General features: G+C 62.8%; 2 protein-coding genes across 2 annotated transcripts in view; both read left to right on the top strand.

Annotated features, from left to right (window-relative positions):
* Window positions 1-11,003, top strand: part of TIMM44 (translocase of inner mitochondrial membrane 44) — a 19,476-nt gene extending 8,473 nt beyond the window's left edge. Inside the window, exons 5-13 of the mRNA XM_004378397.2 lie at window positions 1,161-1,310; window positions 2,787-2,926; window positions 3,270-3,355; window positions 4,092-4,184; window positions 4,268-4,392; window positions 6,487-6,537; window positions 9,071-9,160; window positions 10,031-10,141; window positions 10,426-11,003. Of these exons, the coding sequence (XP_004378454.1) occupies window positions 1,161-1,310; window positions 2,787-2,926; window positions 3,270-3,355; window positions 4,092-4,184; window positions 4,268-4,392; window positions 6,487-6,537; window positions 9,071-9,160; window positions 10,031-10,141; window positions 10,426-10,545 (966 nt within the window). The 3' untranslated portion in view covers window positions 10,546-11,003. The remainder of the gene's footprint in view (window positions 1-1,160; window positions 1,311-2,786; window positions 2,927-3,269; window positions 3,356-4,091; window positions 4,185-4,267; window positions 4,393-6,486; window positions 6,538-9,070; window positions 9,161-10,030; window positions 10,142-10,425) is intronic.
* Window positions 11,004-12,221: 1,218 nt separating this feature from the next.
* Window positions 12,222-12,470, top strand: CTXN1 (cortexin 1). The gene has a single exon (XM_004378396.1). The coding sequence runs from the start codon at window positions 12,222-12,224 to the stop codon at window positions 12,468-12,470; it is 249 nt and encodes an 82-aa protein (XP_004378453.1).
* Window positions 12,471-14,434: the final 1,964 nt, after the last annotated feature.

The raw sequence follows: 14,434 nt of genomic DNA, 5'->3' as shown, positions 1-14,434 counted from the left end.
GGGGCTCACAGGCAGTGAAGGAGGTGAGGGTGAGGGGCTCACAGGCACAGTGAAGGAGGTGGGGGTGGGGGCTCACAGGCACAGTGAAGGAGGTGGGGCCCCAGCCCAGGCTGCGGGCACTTCTGTTGCTCACTGCTCGAGACGAAGGCAGTGTTGGAAGCGCGAGGAGAGAGCGTGTGCAGGGCTGACTTAGACAGCCGTGTGGCTGGGGTGGGCGTGGGTGGCCAGTGGGAGGATCCAGCCTGCTCAGTGGCGGCTGCTGTGAGGGAGGCTTCCAGAGTTAAACGTGACAGTCCTGACTCAGGAAGTGAAGTCAGGCTGTGGCCCCTTACTCAACACCTGAGCAGTTAGAGGCCCGTCCAGTATCGGGAAGGACAGGAGGGTAAAATGAGGGGGTTTTCCCCTTCCTGCTTACAAACAGAAGGCAGGTGCCCCTGGAGGGGCTGCTTCACACAGGTGAGGGCGGAGGTGGGAGTGAGCCTCAGAGGGCAGGATGGGCTTTCTTCAGTGGCCTGTGTTTTACTTCTTTTGCTCTTCGAGGGCAGAAGAGAGGGGCAGGACTTTGCACAGTTCTGAGCTGTGGCCAGGCCAGCCCAGTGTTGGGGTCACCCCCACCTTCTTCCTTGCCCTGTACAGATTCCTGTGGAATCCTTGGAGCTGGGCAGTTCTAGAGACCCAGAGAGCTCCGGACAGCAACCCATTTTTGGGAGAGGCGGGTTGGCCCAGTGTCTAGCCCACAGCCTTTAACAAAGAGTCCAAACCAAAGCCACCCAAGCACCAACTGAGAGTCCAGAACCCCAGAAACTGTACATAGAGTCCCTGGGTGGTGCGAACAGTTAACGCTCTCGGCTGCTAACCAAAAGGGTGGAGGTTCAAGTCCACCCACAGGCGCCTCAGAAGAAAGGCCTGGCGATGTGCTTCCAGAAACTCAGCCATCGAAAACCCTGTGGAGCACAGCTATTCTCTGACTCGTGGGGGCACCATGAGTAGGTTGTTTCTGTTCTTGAGAGGGTGTGACTGAGTCTCAGGGTTCAGTGACCCTTAGAAGTTAAGGTCACCTCTTCTAGCCCTTTGGAAAACTGGCCTGGTCTCAGCTCCAGGGGGCTCCCCTGGGTCCCTGAGGGGCTGCACTAATACCTCCTCTCTCTCTGTCTCAGTAGAGTCTGGACGAAGTCAGTAGAAGTGACTTTGGCCGGAAAATCAAGGAGGGTGTGGAGGAAGCAGCCAAGACGGCCAAGCAGTCGGCCGAGTCGGTCTCCAAGGGCGGAGAGAAGCTGGGCAGGACCGCAGCCTTCAAAGCCCTCTCGCAGGTGAGCCCAGGCCTGGCCCAGGGGCTGTGGTCGCGGGGAGGCTGGCGCCGGGCTGGGGCAGGCGGTCCGGGCCGGCCAGACCTGCCCGTCGCGAAGGCCTGCTGCAAACACGAGACTCAGGTCAGAGTTCACATCTACGCGCTCAGCCTTTGGGAGGGCCGGCTTCCCCGAGGGGTGAGGGGTGCACGGTGGGCCTGGTGGGGAAGGTCCACTTCAGACGTCAGCTCCCCTGAGGGCTTTGCAGGTTAGCACGTGGGTATCCTCCAGTTTGCTCTTCGCTGCTAGCACCCTTGGCTTTTGTCCATAAACCGGAGCTCTGGCGGGCTTGGGGCAGCTTGAGGCCATGAATTCATCCTGTAAACGTCTGTTAAGGTCTAACCTGTGCTGGGATCTGTGCTGGTCACAGGGGCCACAGGAGAGAAAGTCCAAGTCCCTGTTCTCAAGGGGCTCACAGAGCCAGGAAGGGCACCTGAGCTGCTGTGACAGAGGAGCACATGGGGCCCCTGTGGGGCACCTTCTGTGCCAGCGAGGGGGGTGGGCCGTGAGCACTGCAGGCCAGGGATGGGGACAGCCCGGCAGAGGCTCTGAAGGAAGAACAAGCGAGGCTGGATCCCAGCACCACACTGCAGCAGTGGCCTACGCAACTATGTGAGCAAGGCCAGGAGCAGGCAGAGGGCAAGCAGGCCCGTTGAGGCCTGTTCCCAGCACCACACGGCGACAGAGGGCAGGCAGGGCCCATCGCGGCCAGTTCCCAGTACCACGTGGTGGCAGAGGGCAAGCAGGGCCCATCAGATGGTCCTGTGGGCAACACACAGGGGTTAGAGTTCATCTGGAAAGCCACAAGGAGCTGTGGAGGAGCTTTCAGGATGGAAGAGGCACTGCCATCTAGAGTGATGTGGGCAGTGGCCCCGAGGGGGCAGGACCTGGTGACAGGAGGCCTGGATTGGGGAATGGGCCTGGCATGTCCAGAGGTTCAGGAAGGGAGGACCCACAGGCTTTGGTCCGCTTGGACGGGGGCAGTGGGCAGAGGCAAGGTCTTAGGATGACCTCGCTGGCACACATGACCAGGTGGTTTCGAGGGAGAGTGAGGAGTCAGGGCTTGGAATCAGAAGGTCATCTGGGGACAGTCGGGGACGTGTTTGCCTCTTGAGAGAGAGGTGTAGGTGGGGGCCGGAAGTCAGGCAGCAGTGCTGGACCACCCTCAGCACCCATCTGTCTGCCTACCCTGGGGCTCAGATGTGTCGTTGCCCGGCCGGGGTTGGCAGGCGTCCACAGGCTGGGCACGCAGAGCTGAGTGACATTCTGAGGAAGGTGGCACCGAGGGGCCTGGATGGGGCATGGGGTGCAGTCAGGCCTGAGGCCAGGGTATGGGCTACACAGAATGTACTTCCTGACTTGGGGTGCACCACGCAGGCTGGGGGTCCCGGGATTCTCTGGGCTGAGTGCCAAGGCCCCGCCTGCTGTGCTTGCCCACAGGGTGTGGAGTCTGTGAGGAAGGAGATCGACGAGAGTGTCCTGGGGCAGATGGGGCCCTACCGGAGGCCTGAGCGGCTCAGGAAAAGGACGGAGTTTGCGGGAGAGAAAATCAAGGAAGAGAAAGTGTTTGAGCCCAATGAGTATGTATCAGAACAACTGAGGCGAGGCGAGGGGCCCAGCCTGGCCCTCGCTGCCTTCCTCAGGCCCCCGTGCTGCATTTCTGCCCTCGGGGCCATCTTCAGGGGCATGGCCCAGAAGGTTCCTGCCCCAGTCTGCTCCTTGACTTTGTTTTCTACTGAGAGTCCTGGGTCCCTTGGGAGGTGTGGGGGAGGGAGTGGGGCGGGAAGGAAGAAGGAGAGAGGCAGGAGGCGGGGCGCAGGTGGTCGGGCCTGCCGTCTGCTGCTGCCCCGTTTGGCCCCTCTCCCTGGCAGCATGTCGGGACCCCCCCAGCCACCACTCACCCATCCACCCCCCCTTCTTCAGGGAGGCCCTGGGTGTTGTGCTCCACAAGGACTCCAAGTGGTACCAGCAGTGGAAGGATTTCAAGGACAACAACGTGGTCTTTAATCGTGAGTGTTGAGGGCTTGGAGGGCAGCAGAGAGGTGGCAGTGACAGGCTACCAGTGATGACAGTGGACACAGAGCAAGCACATCTATGTGCTGAGCTTGAGACAGACTTCCTTTTTACAGAGGAGGAGACGGGGGTCCCAGAGGCCCAGTCACTTCCGCATGGTCCCTCCTCGAGGCCTACTGCCCTGCCTGGCTGAGGGGAAGCCCATGTTATTGTGTCACTTCTGGGGCGTGGGGGTGCCACAGTGGGTGCAGGGAGTGAGGTGATGTTGTCTCATGGGGGGCCGGCAGACCAGGAACCCCGGTGCTGACGGCTGCGTCAGCTCAAGGCCCCTGGTGGACGGCAGCCTGTCTGGGCTGGGGCTCTTTGCTGTAGGTGGGGGCGGGGTTCCTGGGTGCTGACGAGCGCAGTCGCTGCGCCCCGCATACCAGCCCTGTGAGGATCACCAGAGGCCTGTGTTCCCTTTGTAGTGGAAGCAACAGCCAGCAGGGTGGCACCTCATAATTTACACAGCCCCTCTAGGCCCCTGCCGAGGGGCCGCAGCGGCCTCGCGAGGTAGGTAGGCAGGTTCCACCGCCTGCGTACTGAGGATGCAGGCTCAGAGAGGCCCCTGAACGTGCGCCATGTGGAGAGGGCGGGCTGCGCAGGGCCATGGGGCCCCTGGAGCTTGTGGAAGTGGGGCGTGTTTCCTGAAGGTGTCCCCACCCAGCCCCTGAGCCGACCTCACCCCCACAGGCTTCTTCGAGATGAAGATGAAGTACGACGAGAGCGACAACGCGTTCATCCGCGCGTCCCGGGCGCTCACCGACAAGGTCACAGACCTGCTGGGTGAGTGAGCTGCTCTGGAACCATCCCAGCTGGCTGTGCAGGGGATCCCGGGCCACAGCCCACCCCCTGCTCTGTTCCCCCAGGGGGCCTCTTCTCGAAGACGGAGATGTCAGAGGTGCTCACGGAGATCCTGCGGGTGGACCCTGCCTTTGACAAGGACCGCTTCCTGCGGCAGTGTGAGAACGACATCATCCCCAACGTCCTGGAGGTGGGCATCGCCGGGCCCGGCCCGACCCTCCCAGGGCCATGGCTCAAGCTCCCAGCAGCCCCTCTGGCTGCTCTCTGCTGCCTGCCTCTAGCTGGCGGGGGCTCCAGCCTGCCCCTCCAAGCTGGCACCTGGGGCATGTGCCCCCTCAGAGGCTGCGGCCTGAGCCCAGGGTTCCCAGGGCAGCTGGGCTGTGGGGCCGTGGTCTGAGTTCCTGTAAGCTGTGCCCGGGGCCCTCCCTTGTCTGTCTGTGTCTGTCAGACAGCCCCAAGGAAGCGCGTGGTCCCCTCTGTAACCCTGGGAACCAGTGGCCCGCAGCTCAGGCGACGCCGGCTCTGTGCCTTGTCTTGCATTGGCCACAGCCTTTTTAGCAGCCTTCGCCCACTGGGTAAGGAAACGAGTCTCTCTTTCTCCTGCCGTCGCTGCCTCTGCTGCCCCCAGGGAGGCTTGGCCAGAGCCTCGTGGCACCATTTTCCTCACACCTGCTTCCTGAAGCTGGTCCCTCGAGGCTGCTGTGAGCAGGGCCAGGTGTTGTCTCCCAGGGCCAGGGGTTTTTCTCCTGGCTGCCGGAGGCCGGGTGTTACCTCCCAGGGGTCAGCAGCTCTTCAGGAGCTGGGGAGAAGCAGGTGGAGGGTTTGTCTCCTGGGGGCCGGGGACCAGGTGTTGTTCCCTGAGCGCCGGGGACCAGGTGCTGTCTCCTGGGGGCTGGGGACCCGGTGTTGTCTCCTGGGGGCTGGGGACCAGGTGTTGTCCCCTGGGGGCCGGGGGTTTGTCTCCTGGGGGCTGGGGACCAGGTACTGTCTCCTGGGGACCAGGTGTTGTCCCCTGGGGGCCGGGGGCCAAGTGCTGTCTCCCGGGGGCCGGGGGTTTGTCTCCTGGGGGCCGGGGACCAGGTGATGTCTCCCAGGGGCCGGGGGTTTGTCTCCTGGGTGCCGGGGACCGGGTGTTGTCTCCCGGGGGCGGGGGGTTTGTCTCACTGCAGTGGGCCCTAGGGATGTTGCCCCCATCCTCACTCTGTCCACGTGTGCACCAGGCAGACCCACAGGCAGGACGGGGCTGCAGCCAAGGGGTGCTCCTTGGCCATATGTCTTCCTTGGGGAGCCCAGGATCCATCCTCTCGTTGTCTTCCCCCCCGCCCTGGGTGACATATGAGGGGACTTGCTCTAGGTCACATCGCTGCACACATTTCCCGAGTCTCCCCCTCAGCCCCCCACGGTCTGTGGCCTTGTCCCTGCCCATCTTGGCCCCTGTCCCCCCAAACATAGCAGGAGACTGGCCCTTAAAAGACTGTCAGTGGGGCCTCAGGATACCCCGACCCCTGCATGGATTTCTGCCCCTCCCTTGGCACCCCGTCCCAGCCTTCGAAGGGTCCCATCTTTCTCTTCCTGTTTCCCGGGCTCTTCACGCTGCCTCGGGCGGGGTTGTGAGGCTGTGGAAACGAGTGAGTCCCGAATGCAGCCGCCACAGCCGGGGAGGGTCTTCTGCGGTGAGGGGCGGGGGGCCCATGCCACAGCTCTCAGCTGGCCCACAGTGCTCCCACGGGCTCTGGCTCCTCTCCGCCCTCTGAACACCTCCCTCGCCCTCACCAGACCCAGCCCTGGCTGCAGACTCCTGTTGGGGTGTTCCCCATTGCCCCTGGGGCAAACCCTCTGCCCTCAGCTGCCATCTCTGCAGCCCCCTCGGTTACGCCCACTGGGTGGGAGCATCCTGCCCTGGAGTGGGCCAGGCCGTTCACAGCTTCGCCCCAGGGGAGGCAGGAGGCTGCAGCCCCTTTCTTGCCTCCTTGGCCAGGGTTCAAGCCCAGCACCTGGCTCCGTCCCTTCGGGCCCATGGGGACCCACCCTTGAGGTTTGCCCAGTCACCTCCATGCCAGCACCGAGAGCCAGAGCCACGCACATGGGCAGGGGCTTGGGGCCCTGGGGAGACGGCACCCGGCCGCTGCAGCCTGACCAAGGCTTCCCTGCCTCCCAGAAGGCACTGGCGCCAGCCACAGACCAGCACCCAGACCAGCACCCCCAGGGCGGGGGCCGGAGATCTTCAGCAGAAAGTTCTCCCTGGAGAACGCGTCTCCCGCTGATCTTGTCTTTCCCGTTTCAGGCCCTGATTGCTGGAGAGCTCGACATTCTCAAAGACTGGTGTTATGAAGCCGTGAGTCCTTCGTCGTTAGGCCTGGAGAGAAAGCGGCATGCGGAGGGGGAGATCCGCTGAGGCGGCTCAGTCAGGGCGAGGCCGGGTCAGGTCCCCTGGAGGAAGTGGGTCAGGGGGCCGTCCTTGTCTTGGACACGCTTGGCTTGTGCGGAGCCTGGCAGCCCTGCCTGTGATCATCTGCACCTGTGGACTGGGCACCGCAGAACCTGCTGGAACTCCAGGGCCAGGGGTGGCCACGGCCTTTGCACTGTAGACTTAGTCGGGGAGGACCCCTCGCTTGGTAACTGCAGGGTGTCTAAAGGGTGGCCTGGGTGTCCTTCCCTTGTCTGCCATTGCTATCCAGAGCTGCCTGGCAGGACGTGGGTTGTGTCTCAGAGAGGAGAGATGGGATGCAAAGCTGCCCATTTCACTGGGCTTCTTTTTTCCTCCCCCACCTTAGTCTAAATCTGGTTAAGAACATTGTTGTAGGAGAGATTTGAGCTGTTGAGTAAGATGAGGTTTTTTTTCAGCGTTGCCTGTTCCGCATATCTCCCTGCCCTGCATCCAGTGCCCGGGAGTGATGTAAAGCAGGACCCTGTGGCTGAGGTGGCCTGGGGTGCAGGTTGGGCCGAGGGTCAGGGAGTGGGTGAAGAGGACAGGGAGTGATGGTGGGGAGCGGGAGACTGGCCCTTGGTGCGAATGCTCTCCTGGGTGGTGACCAGGATGGGCACCGAAAGCGAGCGGGTTGTGGTCCCATGAGCCTCAGGATGGGTGCTAAAAGCGAGCAGAGCTGCGATCCCATGGGTCTTGGTCAGGGTGAGCGCTGAAAGCGAGCCGGGTTGCATGCCTGTGGGCCTTGGTCACTTCCCTCACTTGGCCAGAGTCTTCTTACTGAGCCCATCTCAGAGTCGTGAGGGTAGAATGCAAACATAGAAGCAGCACTCCAGACATAGGCTAATGAGCTGTTCTCATGACGAGATCCTGAAACATAGGTCAGAGCAGAGGGGACCCATGTCCCACCTGGGGAGGGGTGGCGTGTCTTTTCGAGGCCCTCTACCCCCTGGAGTGAGGCGCAGTGTCCCAGACCACCCCCACAGTGCTGGGGCATGTGGAGGCAGCCAGGCATTGTAGCACACACTGTCTCCCTGCTCCAGGCAGCCTCTACCTCCCCGCAGGCCGGCCAGGCCGCCGCCTCTCACCCCGCTTACTCACTGCCCTGCATTGCCCTCGTGGCTTTGCTCAGCCTCTGTATTAAGCAATCCAGTCTGTTTTGGCTAATTCTGCTCTGCACCCAGCTCACAAACAACCGTGAAAAAAGCCGAGAAGATGTCAGGTTTTCTTTTTAAATACTCCCCTGCACAGTGACTAATCCTGCCGGCATGTATGAGTTTTTTTTTACTTTGGGACCATTAAGATGGGGCTGATTATCTCTGGCAAATGGAGATCTGCTGGCACCCCTGGAAATGCAGTTGAAGTTGAAGCCACTCACACCTAGGTGTTTCTGAAATGTCATCTTTAAGAAACCCAACAACTAGGATTAGTACCGTTTTTTTCCCCCTCAGCAGAGCAGTTATTTCCATAAAAAGTATATGCTGTTGGAATATCTTCTGCCACAGTTGTCTGCCAAGCTCAGAGGCGCCTTGAGTGAAAACACGTGTGGCCACGTGTCCCAGGGCCCGTGTCCTGTGGTGCTGGGATGGGATGGAGCAGGCACGACAGGGTTATGGTTGTCATTTGGGGCTCGTACCCAAGTGTGAGGCACCCTGCCCCCAAAGGGCAAACAGGAGGAGGCCCTGGGTGTGCAGACGGTGAGCGCACTTGGCTGCTGACCGAAAGGTTGTAGTCCATCCAGGGGTGCCTCGGAAGAAAGGCCTGGCTGTCTGCTTCCTAGAAATCAGCCATTGAAAACCCTGTGAAGCACAATTCTACTGTGACACATACGGGGCTGCCATGAGTTGAAGTTGACTCCATGCCAGCTGGTTTTTTAGGGAAAACAGGCTGCCCGAAGCCAGATGGCCGCACAGAAGGGGCTGGCCAGTGGGAGAAGAGGCGTTAGACCCAGGCCAGGGCTCAGAGTGAGGGGACGCAGGAATGCTGCGCTCTGCTTGCCCCAAGGAGCAGGCTTTAGATTGTGTTCCAAGAGAATTGCCCAGTTTGCTGATGAAGGCCATTGCGACGTGGTAGTCTTGACACAGGGCTGTTTTCCTAATAAAGGGATGTGGGGGTGTCCTGGCCAGGCCAGCATGTCAGTGGCACCAGACCCCTGTCCTGCCTGGCCTCTTGGTACTCACCCCTCCTTGGCGAGAGCACACCAGGAGCCAGGAGCCATTTCTGGAAAAGTGCACACGCAGCCTACGTGGCCGAAAGCTAAGCCTGAGAGCCTGTCTGCCAGGGGGACCGTCCCAGAATGTGGCTACCAGCCCCAGGGCCACCTCCGCCCCAGCTGTGCAGGGGCTGCTTCTGGGAGTTGCCAGCCGTGCCTCCCTGTGGTGGGGCACTGGGCTTGGCCCGCCCCAGTGGCCGTCCCCATGGGCACGTCGTCTTCTTGTTGCAGACCTACAGCCAGCTGGCCCACCCGATCCAGCAGGCCAAGGCACTAGGCCTCCAGTTCCACTCCCGCATCCTGGACATCGACAACATCGATGTAAGTGCCTCTGCCCGGGGCCAGACGGGGAGGTCGGGAGGCAAGACCTTGGGTGGGGCCAAGGAGACACTCTGTCAGGGGCTGGGGGAGGGCGGGGGGCAGCCCAGACAGGTTGTAGAGGCAAGACTTCGGATGGGGCAAGCATCTGTTTGCTAGGGGCTGTGGGGGTGCCAGTCCTGGTTGCATCCGGTGGGGGGTACTGTGCTCCCTGGAGGAGGCCCAGCTTGAGGGCCCCTTCCAGCACACAGCTTCTGAAGTTCTGTGTTTGGAATTTAGGTGGGGGGTGGGTGCTGCCCAGATCTCGGGTTTCCCTGGCCCCCCCCCAGGTGTGATGTCCTGGCATCTTTCTGAGAGAGGCTGGGCTTTGTCAGGACCGAGGGCCCCCAGGTGTCCCCCCGGAGGGAGCTCCCCTCAGCCTGTGTGCGTGGCAGGCCCTGGCCTGCGAGCCCTTTGTGCACCTGTGTGGCCCCGGCTCACGCCGCCCAGCCTTGGGGCAGAGAAGCTGCCAGGGTCTGGGGGCCTTCCTAGAATGACAGTGAGTGCAGACTCACTCTCAACTGAGGGTGAGGGCTTGTTCATAGCAGGGGCTGATGGGAAATCCCATACCCAGAAGTGGGCGAGGGGAGGGGAGGAGGAGGAGGCAGCAGGGGTGAGGACTCAGGTTGGCCTGCTCAGGCTCTCCCTGGGTGTGGTCTGACAGAAGGGCCTGTGGCCAGGAAGAAGACAGTGGCCAAGGAGGGCCCTGGGTGTTGACATGGCTGTCCGTCAGCCCATGGACTGCCCAGGAGTGGGGGCTCCACCTCGAGGGGGCAGTAGGAGAGGGCTGGGGTGCTCCTTGAGGCCGCCCACCTGTTGGCCCCTTCCCCACAGCTGGCCATGGGCAAGATGATGGAGCAGGGACCCGTGCTGATCATCACCTTCCAGGCCCAGCTGGTGATGGTGATCAAGAACCCCAAGGGCGAAGTGGTCGAGGGTGACCCGGTGAGTGGGGGTTGGGGAGGGACGGGAAGCCAGGCTGGGACAGCTGCCCCTGATGCCCACACGCGGCCTCTGGCCACCTCATGCTGATGCTGGTTCCCAGCCGGGAGGGTCTGTTCAGGACAAGTCCACCCTGAGGAACCCCAGGCAGAGCTTGGGCTTGAGGTCAGAGGCTACTGACCTGCCAGGGTTACCAGCCCTGAGCAGCCCCTGGAGAGGTCGTCGTGACAGCCCGTGCCCTCTGAGGCCCACCAGCACCCCCCTAGCCCTGACTCCTGTCTTTGCAGGACAAAGTGCTGCGCATGCTATACGTGTGGGCGCTCTGCCGGGACCAGGATGAGCTGAACCCCTACGCCGCCTGGCGGCTCCTGGACATCTCGGCCTCCAGCACGGAGCAGATCCTCTGAGTGCGGCCCCACCACTGAGGGGCTCTGGGGCTGGACCAGCACACACGAGACAGATGGGGGGTGGTCAGGTGTCTACCTGCAGCCACTGCAGACATCTGGGCCAGGACATTTGCCTCCAACTCGGTCCCTGCCAGGGTGGCTGCAGAACCAGCCAGCAGAGGAGGAGCCAGGCACTATGGAGGACGCCTGGTGGCTGGACGCTCCCCGCAGCGCCAGCCCCTGCACTCCTTCCCCAGTGGGGGCAGCTGGAAGACTGGCTGGAGGGAGGCACAGAGGACAGTGTCAAGAGGTCCCGGGGTCCAGGGAGCCCCTTGGGGGCAAGGTGGTGGGGCCCAGGCCCTGCCACTCAGGGGCCTGCTGGCCACCTCAGCCAGGCTGTTTTAGTTCTGTAATTTTTTAACAGTGCCCTTACTTCCTGAACATGAGTCTGAGATTTGAAAATAAAAATAAAACACCAAAGTGCAGAAGAGCAACTTGGATGGCCCAGGCCTCTATCTCTCGGGTGGGTGGGGGCTGAGACGGGTCAGCTAGCCGTGCGGAGCAGTCAAGGTCCCAGAGAACAGCGGCCCAAGTAAGGGTGGGGGCCCTGGAGGAGGAGGGAGGGGAAGGAGACGCCAGTGACCCTGTCGTCAATTCCAACTCATGGCGGCCCCATGTGGGCAGAGTAGAACTGGGCTCCGTAGGTTCTTCAAGGCTGTGACCTTTGAGAAGCAGCTCACCAGGCCTTTCTTCCGAGGCGTCTGTGGGTGAACTCGAGCCCCCAACCTTTAGGTTATCAGCCACCAGCCGTTTATACACTCAAGGACTTCCATAAGAGAAGACTAGGGGCAATTCCTCCCCTAGTGACCTAGCCGGGTTTCGGAGGGTAGAGAGTGCTTGTAGGGGTGGAGCGGGGCAGCTAAGGTCCTTGGTGGTCATGGGGCTCAGGCCAGGGTCCCTCCGCAGGCGGCTTGGGCAGACGCTCTGCGCTCCTATGGCCCGGGCGGGGTCGCGGCTCGCGCGCGGCTCCCTGCGCAGTCTCCGCCCCTCGTGGCCCCGCCCTCCGCGGCGGCCCCGCCCCCGTCGCCAGGGGAACAGCAGCGGCGGCCCCGCTAGCGCGCGGCTTGCTTGCCTCGATCTCCGCCGCTCTAGGGGCGGGTGGGGTGGGCAGAGCCGGAGCCGGAGCCGGAGCCGGAGCCGGGCCGCCGTCGTCGCCCCCGCGGCTGCCGCCGGGGAGAGACCTGAGCGGAGCCGGCGCAGATCCTGGGAGAGCGCGGCCGCCGGGCGGTCCATCCCCGTCCGGGTCGAGCCCAGGGTGAGGGGCGCGCGGGGGTGGTGGGGGCGGGGTCCCCGAGACGCAAGAACAAAGGGACCAGGGCGGGGACGCGGGGGCGCGCCGCCTGGGCCGCGGCCACGCATCGCACCTGTTGTGCGCTGGCCGCTCGGCCGGGTCTCGCCCTCCCCGTTCCCAGCGCCCCCATCTGCGCGCGCGCCCGGAGGTGGGTCCCCTCGTGTCGGTGGCGAAGTCCCCGCGGCCCGGCATGGGCGTGGTCCGGGGACAGATGCACCGGGGGGCGAATAGGACCCGGCAAGGTGAGGGTGCGGCGGTGGGACCGCAGAGGGACGGGCGGGCGCCGCCTCATCCCCGCCCTGGAGGACCTCTCTTCCTTTCCGCAGGGTGCGCGGCGATGTGAGCCATGAGCGCGATGTGGACGCTATCCCCAGAGCCACTGCCGCCGTCGACGGGGCCCCCGGTGGGCGCAGGCCTGGACGCGGAGCAGCGCACGGTGTTCGCCTTCGTGCTGTGCCTGCTTGTGGTCCTGGTGCTGCTGATGGTCCGCTGCGTGCGCATCCTGCTCGACCCCTACAGCCGCATGCCCGCCTCGTCCTGGACCGACCACAAGGAGGCGCTCGAGCGCGGGCAGTTCGACTACGCGCTGGTCTGAAGGGGGCGGTGCCCTGGGTCGGCCCTCAGCTACTGGGTATCCGGGGACCGGCCTCGATCGGGGCGTCGCCTGGCCTGGACTGCGCTCAGGACCCCGCCCCAGAGCCCCAGCCGAAGGCGGGTGGGGCGTTAGGAGAAGTCCGGCCCTCCCCGCTCGCACTCTATGTCGCCTACCGGCAAGGCCGGAACCCCACCTCATGCCTTTATCCACCCTGGCCTGTCCTCTCTCCACCTCTCACTGGCCTGGCTGGCCCCCGAATCGGGAGCCCCGGCTGGGAGGGCCCCAAGTGTGTAGGTGGCTTTGTTATGTCCCGCCACCAAGCATGAATGTCACGTCTGTTCCTGGGGTTGGGGACCCTTTCGTCCCCTCTGCCCTATCCTCATTTCCCCCATAAGTGTTGAGCCCCCCGGGGGCTCCAGCCTGTCAGGCAGGCACTCCTGAGCCCACGGAGTGGATACACATACCAATATGCTCTGTCCAGCCTGCCCTGAAGATGGAGCCGCCCGCCAGCCTCCCGGCGGGGAGAGCCACAATGGCTGCTGTGTCCAGGACACTTCCTGGCCTCCATGAGCGCTGGCAGGCTGACTCCTGCCCGCAACCCAGGCCCCCGTGCAGGTCAGCGCCCCCTCCCTCGGTCACCACCTCCGCCCCTCATCACCTGGCTGCCTCTGACGCCTCCTGCTAGCTCTCCCAGGCCCGTTTCACTCCTCCCTGCCTCGGGAGCCGGTGATGATAATAAAAGCTATTATTACTGAGCACTTACTATGTAGTAAGCAGTGTGCTGAGTTGGCGCCTCCGGCACATAGGCTGTGCAGGACGCAGAGCCTGAGCTAGGCCCTGTTAGCGTCCCCATTCTACAGACTAGGGCACTGAGGTCAGACAGCTCGAGTGACTTGCCGGTAGCTACAAGGCCTGAAAGTGGCCAGGCAGGAATCTGACCCAGGTTTCGCTTCTGCATGGTCTTCTCTACTGCCCGGTGCAGCAAACTCACGCATCCACACCTTCTTTTCCCCAGTTTTAGGGGTTGAGGGTGTAATCATCTCGATGCTACACCCCACCCCCCAGTTCCAGATACAGCCAAGATCCTCCTTGACCTGGGGAGGCGCTGGAGGCTGTGGGATGGACTTAACCCACTGGGATACAGCTGAGATGGGGTGCCCTCGGCTCGCCGTGAAGGTTGTTTCCAAGAACTGGCCCAGTCTCCTGGCTCTGGGACCACACCTACAACCCCAAACCTCTCCACACCACCTACCCCCTGCTCACTGCCGTCGTGTGTGCCTGGAAACCGTGGGTCTGGCGCTGGCTTGGCTCCAAGCGCGCAGCCTGGGAGATGCTGTGCGCCCCCGGGGAGCCGTGCACAATGTGTGGGGGAAACCAGCGTTTCTATAAAAGGAAGGCTGTGTGCACATGCAGGCTCCCCGGGCAAAAAATTTACCAGCTCTCAGACTGCAAGTTAGTCTTGGGGGAAGGCGGTGCCTTGGGAGGGCACCTAGTTCCTGCTGAAGAACCTTGGTTCTCCCCCATTCAGGAGACCTGGCCTGATTCCACCTCCACTGGGCAGGTGAGGCTGATGGAGGCACATCCCAGGCAGGGAAGTCCAGCAGCACCTCCAGGAATTTGGGGTCTTTGCGGGGGCCCTGCTCCTCCCATCTGATGGGAGGTAAACCATTCCGAAAACCACTTCCTGACACCTGTTCCCACGAAGCCTGGCCTGCTCTAATTGGCCGTTGTCAAGAGCCACCCCCACTCCCTCACTCTGGCCTCAGTCGTCCCACTGTCCCCAAGGGTCCCCTCCCGGGTTAACCTTGAGGCTGCCACAGGCTTCTTCAGATCAAACCCAGAAGCAGCAGCCCTCCTTGCAGGCACGGCTGCTCCTCGGCTGCAACAACCCCGTGCATCAGTGTCCCCACGCCCACCTCTGACTCATGGGGAGAATGAGCAAGGCGTGTCGGCAAGAACTTTAT

The sequence above is a fragment of the Trichechus manatus genome, unplaced genomic scaffold (assembly GCF_000243295.1).
Source record: "Trichechus manatus latirostris isolate Lorelei unplaced genomic scaffold, TriManLat1.0 scaffold00057, whole genome shotgun sequence".
In the NCBI taxonomy this organism is placed as follows: Eukaryota; Metazoa; Chordata; class Mammalia; order Sirenia; family Trichechidae; genus Trichechus; species Trichechus manatus.
Note: the sequence above shows the minus strand (reverse complement) of the source record. Positions and strands in the feature narration are given on the sequence as shown.

Excerpts from the sequence above, each read along its gene's own strand:
- CTXN1 (XM_004378396.1), top strand. The coding sequence starts at position 12,222 with ATGAGCGCGATGTGGACGCTATCCCCAGAGCCACTGCCGCCGTCGACG.